Source organism: Uranotaenia lowii, chromosome 3, assembly GCF_029784155.1.
Source record: "Uranotaenia lowii strain MFRU-FL chromosome 3, ASM2978415v1, whole genome shotgun sequence".
Classification (NCBI taxonomy): Eukaryota; Metazoa; Arthropoda; class Insecta; order Diptera; family Culicidae; genus Uranotaenia; species Uranotaenia lowii.
Genome location: NC_073693.1, coordinates 107301249 through 107321158, shown reverse-complemented (window position 1 = coordinate 107321158; position 19910 = coordinate 107301249). Strand labels below are relative to the sequence as shown.

The 19910-nt window shown below is 35.5% G+C and overlaps 1 protein-coding gene across 4 annotated transcripts in view; it reads left to right on the top strand.

Moving 5' to 3' along the window:
* LOC129757474 (ankyrin repeat domain-containing protein 11) overlaps positions 1–19910 on the top strand; it is a 452887-nt gene that overhangs the window by 321447 nt on the left and 111530 nt on the right. Inside the window, exons 1-3 of one of the 4 annotated variants that reach the window (XM_055754705.1) lie at positions 10350–10463; positions 14521–14674; positions 14745–14930. In XM_055754705.1, coding sequence (XP_055610680.1) covers positions 14533–14674; positions 14745–14930 — 328 coding nt within the window. In that variant the 5' untranslated portion in view covers positions 10350–10463; positions 14521–14532. Of the gene's footprint in view, positions 1–10349; positions 10464–10505; positions 10523–14520; positions 14675–14744; positions 14931–19910 lie in introns of those variants that run through there. The other 3 variants (XM_055754704.1, XM_055754706.1, XM_055754707.1) reach the window with 3 other exon arrangements.

Below are 19910 nucleotides of genomic sequence, written 5' to 3'. Positions count from 1 at the left end.
ACAAAGTGCACTGGAAGGAGGGAGGGGTACCAAAGATTCATAGAGACGTTTATCGTACCCATGCCAAATTTGTTTCCATATTCTCGATTTGTTCTCCAGTTAGGGGAAAACTGTACAAGACGCACCAGTTAAGCACAATTGCTATTTACAGCGATACCAATCATTTAAGAACCAAATTGAAAATTGACGACGATTCAGGGATAAGATTTACGTATTATCAGAAAGAAAAAATATGTTAAAAATAAGATTTGGACTATATTTTTGTAGAAAATCAAAACAGCCAGAAAACAAACCGCGGGGTAGAACGCCAAAGCTAGTGGACAGAACGCACCAAGCATGAAGGGTGGTAAGAAATGGAACAACGATTATACGGAATGTAATTATTGAAACATCAAATGTTTGATTACATGTTCATCTTATTTTTGAAAACTAACCATTCTTTGGCTAAAAATCATTTAGTATTGCTGAACTCATCGAAAATTTCGCTTTTCAAAATACACTTTTTAACATCCTTATATATAAAACGCCTTCAATAAGGGCAACGAAATTCAATTTTTTTGACTGATATAGTGATATCGCGGCAAACATGGCGGCCGATAATTTTTTCGAGTCGAATATTGGTGCATCGTTTTAACTCGAACAAGGTCGAAATTTGTTATAATTATGCATTGTAATCGTAATTTGGGAGTCAGCAAATAAAAAGAATGGCATTTTGTTTTGAAATTCGGGTTTTCTCAAAAGTTAACAGCATTCAAAATTTGAGTGTAAAACACGTGGCCTGTGGGCATTCTACCCCAATTTTCATATGATTGATTTTTGATAAAATGTGTAGGAAGTTAATAAAATACAACAAAAATTATATATTTTTCCGAAAGTGCACATGAGTGGATAAACGATAAGCTGTAGTTTTATCAGATTGCGCAGGCTGTTTTACTATAAAACCTTATATGTTACTTATGAAAAATAACAAGTTTCACGTTGATTACATTAATTCTTCTGTTTCTAAGAACTAAAGTAGTTTTTGTGAACTTTTCATCTACTGAATGAAGAAAAAGCTTGTTTGCTACAATATAAATGAAGAAAAACATCATTCGAAGCCGTCGTTTAGTGTATATTTGAAAAATAATGGCATGGGCCATCTTACCCCGCTGGTGCGTCTTGTACAGTTCTCCCATACACTAAAAAAAGTAAGAAAGCTAAGCCAAAAAAGTAAAAGGGAGCCCCTTCCCTCCTTTCTATCTTCTCATTGGAAGACGAAAAAGAGCTCAAACAATCAGAGAAACATTTCTCGTACCCAAATACGCTCCCTTGCCAAATACTGTACCATTTGCTTGATCGGTTTTCGAGTTACGCAAACCTTTGTCTTTTTTTGGGAGGCCTACTCCTCCCTACCTTTGAGGAGGAGGGGTCTTAAACCATCAAAGGAACCTTCTCTGGCCTCCAATAAATTCTTAAAGTCATATTTTCAAAGCAAGCTCTTAATTTTTTCAAGATTTTTTTCTCCAAAATGTATAAAATGGGTTCACTTAATCCCTCGAGTAAAAGATATATTTTTATTCTGAATGGATGTTGATCATTTCAAAGTAAAAAATCAATAATATTTATCAAATGACTAATATTTATCCAATAATTTCTCGATAACTGGACTCAAAAAGGATTTTTTTTCCAAAGTTTATGGCACCCTGATTAAAGGATCAAGTCTCCTTTAACTTTCCAAATATCACTTTTTTTTAGTCCCTCGAAATCGCTTCTGACTTATCTATGAATCCATGTATCGATCTAACCTGAAGTTACACTCTGGCAGAAAACGCGAAAGATGGCGATCTGCATTTTTTTCCAAAATGATATAATGAAAATAAGAAAAAGGAATCGCGTATCCCCATTGTCCGCTATGGAAATTCAAATCAAATATTTTTAATCAATAATCAACTTTCTGAATCGCTACAATTAATTTTTATTTCTTAGAAAATAGCTACAAAAGTTTGAATCAAGATAATCGAAAGATTTCCTCTAATTTAACCACGGGATAAAAAAAAAAGCCCAGATTTCGGTACATATTTCAATAGCAACTCACTTTCTTCTTCAGTGAGCGTTTTCGATTGATCGTGAACGTTCAAATTGATTGATTTGAACTTTTCATATACCGTGGCTGAATTAAGGTCATCCTTCGAATATTTTAATTAATCCAAATTTTTTTTTATTCATTTTTATTAATGAATTCAGTAGAATCGTTCAACCAAATAGGCAAAAAAATTAGAATTTCAAAGAATTTTTAAAGGAATTGAAAACCATAAATAATTCCTAAATATTTTTAAATGTTTTTAAATTTTAATCCTCAGATCAACAACCTCAAAATTTTTTCCAGTGTTATCTGAAATTATTGTGAACATTTTTGATTTTTTCTTTAAGTCTATTTAAAATTTTCCCATGCGAGATGTATTTTAGTTTAAGTTAAGAAAATTTAGTGAATTCGAAAAAAAATTGATGAGACTCTCAGTGATACTACTAGTAATTTAAATGAACCTCTTATGAACCTCTCTTTTTACAATCAATGATTTTTTGGATGATATTTTCTATTTCATCAATTTCCATCCATGCATTCAAAAGATATTCACAAGAAAGTGTTGAATTTTTTCGAATAAACTCTTTGATAATATTAATTGTTTCTAAAAATTTTTGTTTTAAGGATAGGTTTGCTCGTCTATCAGTTATTGTTTCATTGTTATTGATGAAAAATATAGTTTTAGATTTATCAAACATCATATCACGAAAAAGACGAATGATTCGGATTCAGAACACTAAAGTTATTCAGAATCAGTGATGTGATAAATTGAAGTTAAATTAGAACATTTTCGGTGAAAATTTTAGCCCTATTAAGCATGCAACTCAAACAACCAGAAAGTCCCGTAAATCAGTTCAATCAATAAGTTGATGTTCGTTTTATTAAGCTCACATAAAAGTAACTTTCTTGTTCTGTATTGATTTTTATTAAAGCATTCTCTTGGGAACCTTAAAACAGCGGATTTTGAACTGACACGCGCTTAAGTCAATATGAGATATTCGTTTGCTTGAACTTTTGAAATGTATTTTAGGCAGTATTTCCACAGAATGGAAGAGTTAATAAAATAATTGCAAGATCTAGGGATGTGATAAATATAAATAAGCCAATTATTCATTCTTGATGTCTAGCACCCGCAGCATTGAAAAACTGACGCTAATGAGAACCATTAGTTCGATATAAATAACATTACAAGTTCAGTTTGGCAGCTTGGATACTCACCGGGTTCGACAAAGTCCTCCAATCCATTACGCTGAACCGCACCGGAAATTCCCCACCCTCGTCATCCATCATTCGACGAGGCGGCATGGTTTGCACCCATCCGTTTCCAGCACTATCATCCGGCATTGTAGATTCCGTCGAAACTAACACAACGCTCCGCCATCTGCGGCTGTTGTTGATGTTCCAAAGCATACAGGTGGCGTGCGGAAACATTGCTGTTGTTTTGGGCTCACTTCCGGTACACACTTGTTTAACTTCTGGAAATTCAGCCGCCAAAACAACTTTCACTAACGCCAGGCGTAACGAAGCGACTCGAAAGATTAGCGAAAATTGTACTTCGTTATCGCACCGAAAAGCCTTACAAATTTTCCGACGAACCCTAAACTGATAAGAGATAATGCCTCCCCCACTGCCGAAATATTATTTATGATTCATTGCCCGCATTCGTACCAATTTTCCACGGCACTTAGCCTGATTGCACTCGATAACACCGAGCGAGGAGAGTTGCTCCAAATTACTTTCCCCTGTCCGTTTCACTTTCACTAATTCACTGTGACATTTAAGGGACCACCTCGCCACCTAGCTAGCTATCGGTATATTTTAGATCGAACTTTTCTCAACAACAAAGTAAAATCTTCCAATCGTTTAAAACGAGAAAACCACCTACCAGATTCAACAACACATCAAAGAATATTAAAGATTGCTTTGAAGGTAATGCTCACTTCTACGTTTTTTTCGTTGCTGCTGTCTTCCCCAAATGATATGTTTTCGTTTTATCCCTTCCTGTAATTTATTGCTATATTGTATTTTCACATGCGGAGCCGAAACGAGGATGCTCTACATATTTCTCCCAGCAGCTTCAGCACAAAACACAGGTATATGATGAACACATGCCCCCGAATGTATGCACCGAGCAGAGCACAGGGAAAACACGTATTTGTCCAGGCTGTGGCGAATGGATCGCGTGAGTCCAATTACGACGGATGAGGTTGCTCCCACTTCTCTACTACAGGCTTCTTCCTGGCTCCGGTGTAGGTTGCTGTGAGCAATTCTCCCGCCCGAAACACCGATCCTTGCCGTCTTTTTTGTTCGCCCAACGTCAGGAACAAGCCTCTTCTCGTGAATAGATGATGCGATTCTGCGACGCAAACCCGGAATGTTTATATTCTGCCGGAGGGCACACTAGCTACTCTGGGAAAATTCGCAACACCTCTCTTGTACCGGATCGTTTGCCAAGTCAGGATGGGATGGAAAACTCTCATCCGCTTTCCACAAGCTTTCATGTGTGTGTGCGAGTGGCTCCAGAGAATCAGCTGGGTACAATTTAGAAAAGCGCTGCCAATCGATACAATTTTCGTACCCAAATTTGATTTACACGTAATGAATTGAACGAAATTCCTTATATTTGTGTCGAATTAGAAACTAATCAAAGCCTTAAATCTGATTGTTTTAAGTTCTAAGGTCGCCTCTATAAATCATCATCATCACATAAGGCTTAGTTTTTTTTGCTAAAAAATTTTGGCAGCCTTGAGCCACCTTCATCACGACGTGCTCTATTTACTGTGTGTTTCAGCTGCCAAAAGTTAACAGCTAGTGCAAATCAACTGGAGCTTTGCTTCTTCTAGTCTAAGCATATGGATAGAAGAACTTGAATTCCTTAAAGATTATTTTGTTCAACATACAACCTATCCAAGTTTAAATCATCCACCAATTATGTTTCCGGAATAACGTGTCGAAAATCAGCTGCTGCTGCTGCAGCAGGTCAAGGATCCCATCGTTGACCCCCTTTTTCGCGGCTGGCACACACACACATACCAGGAAAAGTGATCCAGTTTTTTTCGGAGTGATTGAATTGCGCGCCATGCATAGTAAGTAGGAAGCATGAAAATACATTAAAAACGGGAGACGGTGAGAGTATTTGCAGATGAGATGTGTGCTGGATGTAACCAACCATGAACTGAATCAGGTGGTTGAAGCCACGATTTATGCAGGGGAGTTTCTGGGGGTTTAACATCATAATTTTGTTTTGAAGCGATTTTGTTCATTTTAGTACAAAGTAAAAATTTGCATTTTTAAAGTACCGTACAATAAGCGCAGGCTAAGAATTTGTAGCAAAATGCTTATTGGGGTGTGTCGAATTGATTTTTTTTTTTATTTTAAAACGCCTGTAGCCTAAAAAGTTTCCTTTATGGTCAGAACGAACGACAATATTTCCGAAAGTTTTTTAAATCAGGTTAAGGTATTCAGGGCTTGATTTGTAATTTTGTATGGAAACACGTGACAATTGTTTCGGAGAATGTCACTTTATTAGTTTTTCTTGAATATTATGTTCTCAAGAGAATGATAGAGAATTTTATATAGATCGCTTCTTAAAAAAGATCAAGACTTGAGAATCAATAATTTTATTGTTGAAAAAAAAAATTCTTAAAATTGAATGGAAAATTTTGCAGAGTAGATGGATTCTTTTCATAAAAATAAAAATGCTCTGCTTGGGACGTTATTAGGGCCGGATTAAGCCTTCGGGGGGGCCGGGGCAATTTTTCTCGGGGAGCCCTTAAAATTGTTTTTTTTTCAAAGCCATCCCAAATCATACCTTATATTTGAAGCAACCGATAGTTTATTGTCTTCATATAACCGTTATATCTTCAATAAAATAAGTACAGACCCCTTTCGATTTTTGCAACACGCCCGAACACACTCTGTTGCGAAAATCGAAAGGAGTTTTTTCTTAAACTTTTTTAACTTTATACTAAAATTGAACCATTGTTATAATCATTTGAGTCGTTTTTTGATAATTGTTTTCAATTTTTAGTCAATTTTTATTATTTATTATCACGGTTCAGACAATTTTTGTTTGTTTTCCTTTAAATAATTGTTGTCATATTTGAAAGCGGCAAATAAAGGTAACGTTGTTTCAAAAACCTATCCATGCCAATATTAAGCGGATCTGTATCTGCAATCTCAAAATGAAAGAGGTTATTACATTACGGGCAAACATTGGGAAAAGGTTAATCAACTGATCGAAGATAAAATCTCTGATATGATCTTTTAAATTTAAATTTAAGTTTTGTTTTATTCAAAAACGCTATAACTATCTTCGAAAAATCATCATCATCAATTGCCATCCGTCTCCCAAAAGTGGGACATTTTCGCTTTTTTGATGGATGTCCCGCCGTCCCGCTTTTTCTTTAAAAGGTTTCCTTTTTTTTCTTGGAAAACTTTTACAAAGTTCACTGACTTACACTAGTAAAAATCAACCTTTAGCCTCAATCACTCTCGTGTTTGAAATATCATTGTGCTCCAGAATTTGAGTAATTTGTTAACATTCTCAGGAGCCACTGTTTTAGGCAATAAATTTGATAACCCCTGCATTCACATGTTTTGTTTCAGATAAAAAAAAAACTTTTCCAGTTTCCTGTTGTAACCAAACTAAACTAGCAGCTGCAGGGACGTCGATGGATCCGATTAACTTTACAGGATCTTTGGGAACTATTAAAAAGTTGTACAATTACTTGATGATGTGGAAAACTTTCAATGTGTTTTTTGTGGTGAAAGAAATTTAGTCTGAGCTGACGTTTATTGGTTCAAGTGTTGACCCAGACTAAACTATTGAACAATCATTACCCTAGCTTGTGGCGGGAAGTGCCCAATTTGATAATAGCTTCTCATCATTGATTAAGTTGTAACGGTTGTAACACAAGTGGGAGAGCAAAAGGTGACTGAAGTGAGATTCAGCGTTTCTTGAATATTCAAACAATTTGAATTTTTATGATAGGGATGTTCAAGATACTTATTTTCTTTTTACATATTCTGTTTACAATAAAAAAAAAGTGAAATAAAATGTCTTACAACTCTACAATAGACATTAATGCAACAAGTTGCAAAAATTAACCTTTTCATCACGAGTCGTACATTTATGCAATGAAGTTTACCGTGTTGAATAATTAGGAGAGTATTGAAAAAATCGAGTTTTGCAACGAGCTGCATCCAAAAATGTTTGCTATACCGTAAAATACTCTACAGAAAAGTAACACTTTTCGTACGTGTACAGTAAAAAGTATAGTATCTGAATGCCGAACTTTCAGGTGTCTAGAGTAGCTTAAGTAGAAAATATTATCTAAAAAAACATCAGAACAAAGTTTCATGCAACTTTCTAGACCCCTCTATCATAGTCTTTATTTTCGTTCTCTGTCAACATTTTATACGCACTTTATAAAGTGAAAGAAAATATATTTTCACATTACGCAGAAGGAAAAAAGCAAAACATGAAATTCACTTTATACGCACATAGCAAAAGCTGACCATTTGCTATGATTTGTTTGTGCGTAAAAAGAAGTTAATGATCAGATTTTTTTTTCCAGTGCGCGAAGTAAAAGCACAGATGAAGTAAAAGTAAAGTACGTTTAAAATGTTGACGGAAAACAAAAATAAAGACTACAACAGACGGGTCTAAAAAGTTGCTCGACACTTTTTTTGTTTTTTTTTTTTGTCATATAAAATCCAAAAAAAATTCATCTTTTTCAATCTCTTTAATCTTCTTTACGTCTGTTCATCTCATCGTTTAATAGGGTTTCGGGTAAATTTTTCATTTAGGAGAGAATGGGGATACTTGATCCCCTTTTCTTATTTTTATCATATCTTTTTTGACAGCGGGTAACTTCAAGTTTATATGCTCCAAAAATTGGAACGATATTGATGTTACATGAACCCGTATTTGAACTAGAAGCATTTTCGTGGAAATAAAAAAATGCCATAATTTTGAAGTTAAGGGTGACTTGATCCTTTATTGAAGGAGACTTGATCCTTCATTCTAGGAGCCCAAGTTCTTGGAAAAAATCAATCAAAACCTCGAAAAAGAATGCAATTGACTATTTGGATCATGTTTTTTCTCATTTAAAAATTTATAAATGTCAGACGAAGAAAATTCCAAAACTATTTCTCAACCCTAGTGTCATTGCATACTTTAAGGCGCTATTTTCTGAATTTAAGAGAAAATCAACTTTCTTAGCCCTTTTTGCCAGACAATTATTGTATAAATATCAGTTATTAGATAAATAATCGTAATTTTGTTTTATTTTTTTCAAGTCAATTAAAAAGCTCTTTTAGTCGTATTTTGTGATATTTTTCAAACAAAGTTCAATAACTCAAAAAATTATTTTGTTGAATTTTTTTTTATTGAGCTGATAGCATAGTTGTTCTGCTCCATTTAGCCAAGAAATATTCAAAGACACGTTTTTTTAGAACATTTGATCCTTCTAAGTCATACCAGTTTCGAGATATAGCTAAGGAATCAAGTATCCTCAGGGATCATGTATGCTCATTCTCCCCTACAGTTTAACTCTTGGAGGAACTAAGTAAATATGATCTTTTAGCATCAAACCAAAAATTTATCACAAAATTATCATCAACACAAACACTAAACTTATACAAAGCTGAAAAGTTCAAAATTCACGTGTGTTTCGCAAAGCATATATTTAGACAAATTTCATATTCCAAGTTATACAAAAAGAAAAATTTAGTGTGATTTAGAGCTGATACGAGACTTAAAATATTGCACAAAATATTTTTTTTTATAAACTTTTGTTTGTTAAATCAAATACTCAATTTTAACATTGAAAGGTTTTCCCAAAATCGACAAATCCACCTAAAACTGCTTGAATGATAATTTTCGTTTTCGATTTGGTTTTGTTTCCTGAGAAATTTCTGAAAAATAAAACAAAAATCCAAAATTTGTAGGTTGTCGATCGGATGAAAGCAATATGCAGTAGTTGATCGACGAGATTAAAAATTGAACTGTCGCATAGTTTTTACAACTATTTGTAAAATCCAGTAATCGAAAAAGAATTATATAGTTATTCAAAAAATTTTGAACCTAAGGGTCCTGCACCGATTGACCGGCGCATAGGGCTGAGATAAAAGATCTCCACTGCTGGCGATCCGGAGCCAGCGTCTTCACTTGCTGCCAGCCAAGGTTCTCGTCAACTGTGCGGATTTCAGCGGCTAGACTTCGCCGCCACGAGCTTTTGGGCCTGCCTCTTCTTCGATGCCCATCTGGATTCCAGTCTAGCGCCTCTCTGCAAATCTCGTTTTCATCTATTCGCAGCGTGTGCCCAATCCATCTCCACTTACGTTCTCGAATCTCGATTTCTAGCGCCTTTTGATGACACCGGCGATGAAGTTCAACGTTTGAGATCCAGTTGCCAGGCCACCAAGCGCGGATGATGTTCCGCAGGCAGCGATTCACAAAAACTTGCAGTTTTCGCGTCGTCACCGCATATGGGCACCAAGTTTCACACCCGTACAGCAATACGGATTTGACGTTTGAGTTGAAGATTCGGATCTTAGTTCGTAGAGAGATCTGGCGTGACCGCCAGATGTTTCGGAGACTCGCTAACGCAAATCGGGCTTTTCTGATCCGGGTTTCGATGTCCTTCTTGGTACCACCATCAGGCGTAATCTGGCTACCAAGATACTGGAAGCACTCCACTGTCTCAACCTGTTGTCCAGCTACCACGAAATTGGAACGATTTTCTGTATTGGTTTCCATCGACTTGGTCTTTCCGACATTGATTTTGAGACCTGCTGCCTTGGAGCTTTCGGTGAGGTCGTCGAGTTTGCTCTGCATGTCTTGTTGTGTTTGGGCGAGCAAAACAATATCGTCTGCCAGGTCAAGGTCGTTCAGTTGCTCCATGGTTGAAGGATCCACGGCAATCCTCGGTTTGGTCTACAGCCAATCGATCCAGTCAAGATCTCATCCATTACGATGAAAAAAAGCAGCGGTGACAAAATACATCCTTGTTGAATGTTGAACAAAATTATTTTTTTTAACTTTACGTAAAAGCACAAAATTTTCTATCTTTGTTTTTAAAAAGTTTAAAAGTTAATTTTTTTTTTTTAGAAATTTGCTTTTCCTATCGCCTATTTGCTTCAAAGTTTAATAACCAGCCACCCTATTTTTGAAGTGGTATAACAAAATTGGTTTGCGTCTTGGCTTATTCAAAACGCACAGCAGCACGCAGCCAAGTGGGACCAAAACGCGAGCAGAGCATTTTTGCATTTTCTGGTCGTCCGTCTGTCACTTTTGAAATGAGCAACTTCCAAAAGAAAGTGAGTCCCGTTTGTGATCGAAATTAAGCTAAGTTCCGCGGTCCGGAATCGGTCGTTTAGTGCAGATTCGCAACCGGCAAGTGTTACCCCCGGCTGGGAAAGTGGCGGTTTTAGTGTACCGGATGTGTCCGAGTCGTAAATTGCGTGTTAAATTTCTGTGCCTCCCCAATGGCTGGCTGGCTGGATGTGGTGGCTTCTTCGTTTTTAGCTTTTTTCTCATTGCTCGCATCGTGAGAGAGACGACTACGGGCTGCTTGATGGTGCCTCTACCTCTGCTGCTTCGAGCCTTGTTTTTTTTAGGATCATCTCTGCAGATCCACCCACCCATCTCACCATAGCTCCCCCCGAATTTGTTTTTGTTGCTCCCGGTACTGCGGTATGCAATATGCAACAATGTTTCTAGGCTGTATAACATAAAATTCTTTGAAGCTAAATTAAAATAGGGTTTCGACGAATAAAATGATCTCAGAATCACATTAAAGACAAAGATAAACTGTTAGGAAAATGTTAAGACAAAACGTAGTAAAAAATATTTTGGTGGTTTACTTTTACACAAAATTTGAAAAGGTTAGAAACAGATTTTCAGTTCATATTTCTGCAAGCTAACTTAATTAAAATTTAGCTGCAGAGCTTAATTTTTTAAAATAAATAATTAGCTTCAAATTGAATTATTTTTCTAAAAATCGGTTTAATCACTTTTGAGAAGTAAAATTTTAAAATTTTACTTTGGACGAAAACTGAAAGGCATGATAATTTTATTTTTAGTCTTATAAAAGTTTTCAAAGTTCAAAATTAGTCGTGAACAATTTCACAATTTCTACAAGAAAAAATTGTGAGTGCATGTAAATTTTTGTGATTATTGAGATTGCAACCTGAGCAAGAATCTTCAAATATGACGAAAAGAAAAGAGCAGTTAAAAAAACATGTATTTTTCAAAAATATATTAAATATATGCTTTATTTTGATTTTTGCATAATTTCTGCAATTTTTCTTACATTATTAATAGTTGTTTTTTAAATATCATCAGTACATTTTTTTTCCTCTTATTCGTTTATTTGGAACGGTGAGTCATTTTTTTTAAATTCAGACAACGTTTTCAAAAACATTCAAGCGTCACCGAGATTATTTGACTTGGTGTTTTGAATATTAAAAGGCTAAAAACGTTCAAAACTCTAAACTGATATCGTCATTTTTAATTTGATATGAGATTTGAGAATTTTTATTAAAATTTAAAATCCTCGATTTTTTATGATTTGGAAATCGGATTGAAATTTCGTAAAAAAAAATCTGATTCAGTAGGTATTCATTTTTGTTCGAGTTTCAGAATTCTGATCTCGATTTAAAGTTTTCAATTTAGATTTAGAATGTAACTTAAAACTTCATTTCAAAACTCTGAATCAGATTTAAGAAATTAGCCCCGAGTAAATTTCGAACACGTTGAATGTTAAGAATTGAACATGGAATGCCGATTTTAACATCTGATTGCTGAACGAGAAAATATGTTTTTTAATCTAAAGAATGGTCAATGATAATAAACATTTGTTTTAGATTCTAAATAAGTTCTGTTTTTTAAGTTCGAATATGCAACTAAAAGATCGAAAAAAAATAAGTGCGATTTAATAATGTTAGATGCAGATGCAGAAATATCTTAGTAGCTTCAACCCTTTAATGCTTGTTTTAAATGGATAGATCAAAAAGTTTGAATATTTAATATATTCGAAAAATTGGACTGAATTGGATTAAAACCGTTATTTTGAGTCCTTTTTTTTTTTTTTTTAATACTAAAATTTATTAAGGCAATTCACTTTTTACAAGCATTATTGTGCCGAGGGTCAAATTTCATTTTAGAGTTAAGGGGAGGTTGGAGTAGGTTTTGGGATGAGGAGGAAGGGTTTGGGGAAGGAACACGATTTGTTGCTTTGATCAATTTCCGAGTCTCGGAATTGATAAGTGTATCGTTTTGATGTTGGTCATCTTCAGCCTCGTCACCAGAGGCGATTGGCGAAGCTTGAGGGGTTGATCTCTTGCGGGGCGGTGAAACGGTCAAGTGTACTGTTGTAGTTGGTGTGATGCTTTCGGTCGAGTGATGATTTCGTTTTTGGATTTGTTGTTGCTGTTGTTGGTCTTTCTGTTGCTTTGGTTCGGTCGGTGCGATGTACTTTTTCGGTTGCTGTTTCTTCTTCTGCTGCATGAATACTTCGTTGTGGTTCTTTACAATTTCTGCATAGCTGGTGATACTTTGGTGGTGCGTTTCTACTAATCTACGAGCGGCTTCCAGTGTTATATTCTGTTCGGTTTTGACTTTCAGAACAGCAGTCTCATACGTGTATACTGGGCAGTTTCTGTCGAGCGGAGAATGGTTTCCTTTGCAGTTAGCGCAAAACTTGGATTTGGCCGTACATGTTTCGCTGCTGTGGATACCAGAGCAAACTATGCAGACCTTTTCTGTCAGACATTTGTTTTTCGGATGTCCATACTTCAAACAATGACGACATATTAATGGTTGTGGATAGTAAAGACGTGTCCTCAGACGTATGAATCCAAAATTAATAAATTCCGGAATCACAGTCGAATTTATTGTCAGTATAAGTGTCGGTGTTTCAACCAGTCCAGAAGATGTTTTTTTCATTATTCTTTTCACATGTAAAATTTTTTGCGGCGACAGCTCTTTCAGAAGTTCTTCCTCAGACATACCTGCGACCTCGTGGCATCGTACCACAAATTTTCGGCTGTTTAATTCCGGATGGCGACCTAATTCGATTTCCGTGCCATCGATTAGTGTAGTCATGGTGAAAATTTTCCGGGCTTGATCCTTGCTGCGAATTTTTAACACGTACCATTCTTTACTCTTCACAAAGTACCCACTTTCTATTTGTCCCGCGTACTGCTCGATCGACCTTGCAATGACGAACGGATTTTTGGGTAGCTCAAAACCTTTTTTAGCTTTAAGGAACATGTAGTATAACCTTCCATGTATCCCTTGAGGATCCATCCACTCCGGAATGGTCCTATCCGGATGAGCTCCGGGAGAAGGACTCATCCCGCGCACAAAACACTTGTAATCTTCTTACACATAAAAACAATAGCCTTTAAGATTGGTATTGGAGCGCGTGAAAGTACGTCCGATTCCAATGAAGGCTGAGGACAAACTGTATTTTGAGTCCTATTAGGACTCATATTATAACTCAGCAATGTTGAAACTTAATTTATAAATTGTTTATTTATTTTAATACGGTTTCGCGAATTTCTTCAGAGCATTTTTCATTAGCTTCAGTGAAATTTTGCGATCGATTAAGACTAAAAGTTATGATTGAATTTCTTTACAAATAAAAAATTGACTTTTAAAAGAAGATTATCAAATTTGATTTTCGCATATCGTTTTTGAAATCTTTTATAATGAAATAAAAAAAAAACTGTTTTTAAATAGTTTTAAATCAGTTCAAACGACAGTCTTTCCTATCACAATCAGTTTTGTAATTTCTATACTTACATTTTCATCAAAAATCTGTTCGGTTACTTTTCAATTTTGTATTAATATTAAATGATACAAATTTGCCGATTAATTGTAAACGTTTATCTTTAATGATTTTCTGGTAAGTATGGTAAATTTTTCAAAGATACTTTTTACATTTAAATGTTCAATATTGCAAATTTTATATGATATTTAGGAATTTTTTTCGTAAACTTGTTTTGTCAAAGTTTAATAATCCACGTGAAATTTCAGAATAAGTTTCCGTTTAAATGATCAACATCTTACATTTTATATGTTTCACTTAAGTTTTTTTAAATAAAATTTCAAAACAATATCTAGCCCACAGTATCAATTTTGACGTATGCGTAAATGAGATTTTTCTCTCCCTAAAACCCGAAGCAGAGAGAGAGCCAGAAGAGAGCACCAAATCTTTCTGTCAGTCGTCGTATCCCAAAAATCTCGCCAATCAGCCAGCAAAAGTGGTGTATAGTGTTGTGTTTTGTCTGTGCTTTTCGATTAATCCGGTTTTCCGGCCCACCGGAATCGTGTAGTGTGTCGTCGTTGTCGTTGTCCCCCAGCAGCTGCCCGGTTCCCCCTTAGTTTCTGGGACGAGTACCGCTAACAGAAGTTTTATTTTTACAAATCCCCCTCTCCCTCGCAGGATGTAAGCGGAATGCCTTCCACATCAAGACCACGAGGAATGTCTGGCACCGGATCCGGTGGATCCGGGCGGCCAGCTGTAACGGCACCGATGTCCGAACGGCAACAGATGGCACTGCTAATGCAGATGACCTCTACATCATCCAACGATGGAGGTGAGAACTTATTTGCCGGCAGCTGTTCCCACACTGATTGATTTGACTGACTGATTGTTTACATTTTTAGATATGAGTCCCGGTTCGTCGGGAACCGGTGCCGGAGGGTCCGGTGGTAATTCCGGGCACTCGCGGCGAGATCGCATTAACGAACGGGGCGAAACCGCACTGCATTTGGCGGCCAAGAAGGGTGACCAAGATACGGTCAAGAAGCTGCTGGAACAGGGATCCAATCCCAATGTGACGGATTTTGCAGGTAATGAAATGTTTTTTTTTGTAATATCCAGCGCTAATTCATAGTAATGCGTCATAAACCATGATTAGATATTTTTCAAGAGATTCTCACACGAAAATACATTTTTCTCTAAAATTGCGTTTGCTCAAGAATATTTCATTAAAATATTGTTTTTTATAAATATTCAATGCAAAACATGAGAAAAGTTTCAGGAAACAGTAACAGAAAGACATTTGCCCGGACTCATTATGATTTTTTACAAAATTTAACAAAAATAATGAAAGAAAAGTCTAGAGTTTTTATTGATAAGTTCTATGAACCATCTAAAATTGAAAGTTTTTTAACATATTTTCAATTCTAATATTTGGAGAAATATAATAATGTGCTTAATCTGGTTTCATCAAATAAAATTTCAAATTCTCTGGAAGCAAATGTGTAAATTGTATGATGCAATCTAATAATATTTATCAGAGACGAATTAACTGAAAAAGTTAATTTTCTCTTATTAAATAACAAAAAAATAGTGTGCTCGATAAAAGTGTGTTAATCCGTCTCAGATTTTTTAACAGCTAGAGTTTTAGTGAATAACTCCAGATTAAAACAAGTATATCTTTCTTGTTTCTCAACCGATTTGTACAAAATTTATAGTTTTGTAAACTGTTACTCAAGTATAACTTTGACAATATTCAGCTAGAATTATTAGTTGTAACGTTATTCAAAGTCTTATAAAAAAAAATCAAGAAACATGCAACAAACAAGTTCTGTGTTTCGTAATTTAGGAATCTATAGAGATGACAAAATGTCTCAAGAAAGGCAATTTCATACCGGTTCTAGTGATGTGAATTACATTGGCGGTGCGATGTTTGACAAAAATATAATAAACGAGCTGATCCGGTGTGCTTTGCTACCCCTTCCATGGAAAAGTTTAGGTGCGTTAAAATTATTATAATTCAAATGCACTTCCTTTTAAAATAAATTTCAACATTACTTAAAGCGAACTACTTTTCATGGCATCTGAGCTTCTAGATTGTCTAAACATAACTTTATAGTTTGTTACATTTATTAAATATGAGGGCCTTCCTTCATTGAAATGGGAAACGTCTATCAATACAATAAACCTATCATCCAATTTGGTTAAAATCTTAAAATTAAGTCAAAATTCTTACGTTTGTCAATATTCAGCAATAATCCTTAGAGCATGTTAAAATTTTGACATTTTTATTATTAATTTTGTATGAGAGCCACCCTCCCCCCCCCCTTCCTTTTTTATTTGGAGTGGTTTGAAACTATTAAATATTAAAACCATTCCGAAAATTGTTCGAATTGTGTAAAATTTCTGATAATTTTGTATGGGTGATTTTTCAAATTGTGTCAAATTATAGTCTATTTTGTAAGGGAGTATGAAAGTATTATAGAAACCTTTTCCGGTCTTGAAAATGGCTACACATCAAATTTCACGTTGATCGGTTTAATAGTTTACGAAAATTGTTCGAATTGTGTCAAATTTATGTTAATTTTGTATGAAAATCTCTTATTTTTGGATTTGGGAGGGTTTGAAAGTATTATAGAAACCTTTTCCCGGTCCTTAAAATGACTACACATCAAATTTCACTTTGATCGGTTCAATAGTTAACGAAAATTGTTCGAATTGTGTCAAACTTTTGTTAATTTTGTATGGGAACCCCTTATTTTTGGATTTGGAGGGGTTTGAAAGTATTATAGAAACCATTACCGGTCCTTAAAATTGCTACACATCAAATTACACGTTGATTGGGTCAATAGTTTACGAAAATTGTTCGAATTGTGTCAAATTTTTGTTAATTTTGTATGGGCACCCCTCATTTTTGAATTTGGATGAGTTAGAAAGTATTTTGAAAACAATTCGCAGTCTTTAAAACGGCTACACACCAAGTTTCACGTTTATCGGTTCAGTAATTTCTGAAAAATATTCAAATTATGTCATATTTTTATTAACTTTGTATAGGAGCCCCCTTCGTTTAAGTCGGAGCCGTTTGAAAGTATTTTAGGAACCATCTCCGGCCCCAAAAACCCCATATACCTATTTTTACAATGATTGGTTCAGTAATTTCCGAGTCTATATGGAACAGACAAACAGACAAATATTCATTTTTATATAAATAGACTAGCAGACCCGGTATGCTTTGCTACACCTTCTAAAAATTATTGAAATTTGTGGTACCTAGTTATTTAACCTTTCATTTATTTGCACAAAATTCTAAATTCAATTTAAAAATCATTCAAAGCTTTTTTTTTTATATAAAATTGCAACTTTTTTCATTTTGAAATCTTATTTTTTTAAACACGTGTTTCAATCCTTTTTATGACTCTGGATTTCTTTGCTTAATAAGTTTATAACTTATGCGAAAATATTTTTTATATATGGAATTTTTTTGTAACAAAGTAACGTCACGGGAACTTATTTTACATATTCGTTTATTAAATAAATTACAAATTGTGAGAGTGATCCCTTCCCCCCTACCTATATCCATAATGGAAGCAAGGGGGGTCTCATAACATCAGAAAAACACTTCTTGTATACAAATACGATTCCATGTCATTTATGGCTTCATACTCGATAAGTTCTCGAGTTATTCAAAAAATGGATGTCGCTCTCCCCATTTTATATTTCTACTCTGGCAGGAGAAGGGGGTCTCAAACCTTCGAAGAAACATTGTCCGTACACAAATAAGCTTCCATTTTTCTCAATTATTTAGTTATCGAAATATTAAAAAAAAATGTATGAGTGACCCTCTTCCCGTTTTTTATCATTTCATAGAGTGGAGGGAGGGGTGCTAAACCACCGGAAAAACAATTCATGTGCTTGAATATCCTTTCATGCCAAATTTGGTTTCGTTTGCTTTATTAGTTGTCGAGTAGACTGTCCCAAATTTGTATGGGAAATTTCAAACTTGTGAAATGTTATGCGCTGCAGGCTAAAATTGATCCTAGGCCTAGTACAACATCTCATGCCGAATTTGGGCCAGATCCGATCACGGGAAGGGGTCGCTCAACAAGCCTGAAGTTTGTGTGAGATTTTGAGACATTTTGTTCCGGAGAAACATGAAAAACCACTTTTTCATAAATAACTTTAGTCCTCTCCAGCCGATTTCTTTTGAAAACGGGTTTTCTTAAAGCTTAATTTATGACATATATTTTATGCGCAGACCACATTCCAATTAGAGTTGAGATAAAAAAGTTATTAAGCTTAAAAAATGAGTCAACATTTTTAAGGATGATATTCATCACTGTTAATGAGTCACTGTTTCGAACGTTTTAAGGCAGCATTAACAGCGATGAATATCACCCTTTAAAAAGTTAGCTCAGTTTAGAAGCTTAATAACTTTTTTATCGCAACTCTAATCGAAATGTGGTTTTCGAATAAAATATGTGTCATAATTTAAGCTTTAAGGAAAATCGTTTTCAAAAGAAACCGGCCAGAGGGGACTAAAATTATTCATGAAAAAGGGGTTTTTCATGTTTCTCCCGAACAAAGTGTCTTAAAATCCCATACAAACTTTAGGCTCGTTGAGCGACTCCTTCCCGTGATCCGATCTGGCCCAAATTTGCCATGAGACCTTGTACTAGGCCTAGGATCAATTTTAGCCTGCAGCGCACAACTTTTTCAAAAGTCTGGTCATTTGAGGCACTCTATTGTCGAGTTATGCTATAAAATTAGTATCGGAGCCCCTCTTCCTACCAATCCTCAAGATCAAACATTCCGTGTATTCAAATACACTTTTATGCCCAATTCTGTTCCATTTGCTCGATTGTATGATTGTTCCCAGGTCATATTTGGTTACATTTGTTAGATAAGTTCTTGGTTTAAGCAAAACAATCGTATGTGAGCTCCCGTTTTCTCTAACTGTATCCCCAATTGAAGGAAAAAGAAGTCTCAAATAAGCAAATACCTATTTTACGTATCCAAATGCTTTCCCATGCCAAATCGTTTGCTCGATTATTTCTCGAGTTATGCGAAAAATTGTAAAGGAGCCCTGTTCTTTCCTTCCTATCACACAACTGGAAGGAGACAGTTGCACCAAATATTCACAGAAACATTCCTTGGGCTCAAATACCCTCCCAAGCCAAATTTCGTTCCGTTTGCTGGGTAAGTTCCCGAGTGATGTAAAAAATTGTATGAGAGCACCCGCCTCCCTTAAGATTTACCGACTTGAAGAACGGAGGGTTCTCAAAATACCATAGAAACCCTTCCCACGCCTAATTTGGTTCCATTTGATTGATTTTTGTTCCACTTATGCTGAAAATTGTAAATGAGCCCCCTCCCCACTTTCTTTCTTCTCACTGACTGGAGGGAGGGATACCAAATATTCGTAGAATTATTAATCGTACCAAAATACCCTTCCAAGCCAAATTTGGTTTTATTTGCTCTGATAGTTTTCAAGTTATGCAATAAGAACGGAGTTGAGCCCCCCTCCCTCTTACTTCCTGTAAGTATATCCTCTGGATGGAGGGAAGGGTCTGAAATAATTATAGAACAATTTCTTGTATTTTACTACCCTCCCATTCCAAATTTGGTTCCATTAGCTTGATTAGTTCTCCAGTTATGCAAAAAGTTGTAAGGTAGGCCCCTCTCTCCTTCCTTTCTCCTCACTGGAAGAAGGGAGTGGTATCAAATATTCTTAGAATAATTCCTCGTACCCAAGCACCCACCCATGCCCAGTTGGGTATGATTTGCTTGATCAGTTCTCGAGTTATGAAGACTTATTACTTTTACATGAGAGACCCCCTCCCCCCTTCCAGGAAGAGGGAGGGGTCCCAAACTATTATAGGAACCTTCCCCGGCCTCCAATACCCTCTTATTCAGTAGTTTTCAGGTCTATAGGGAACAGACAGACAGACAGAAATTCACCTTTGAACAGTCGTTAAAATTCTGTGTTTTGTATTTTATTAATCTTTACATGCCAAAATGGCACAAATCATATCTACTTTCCAATTTACTTTCAAAATTGTTCTACTGGACTA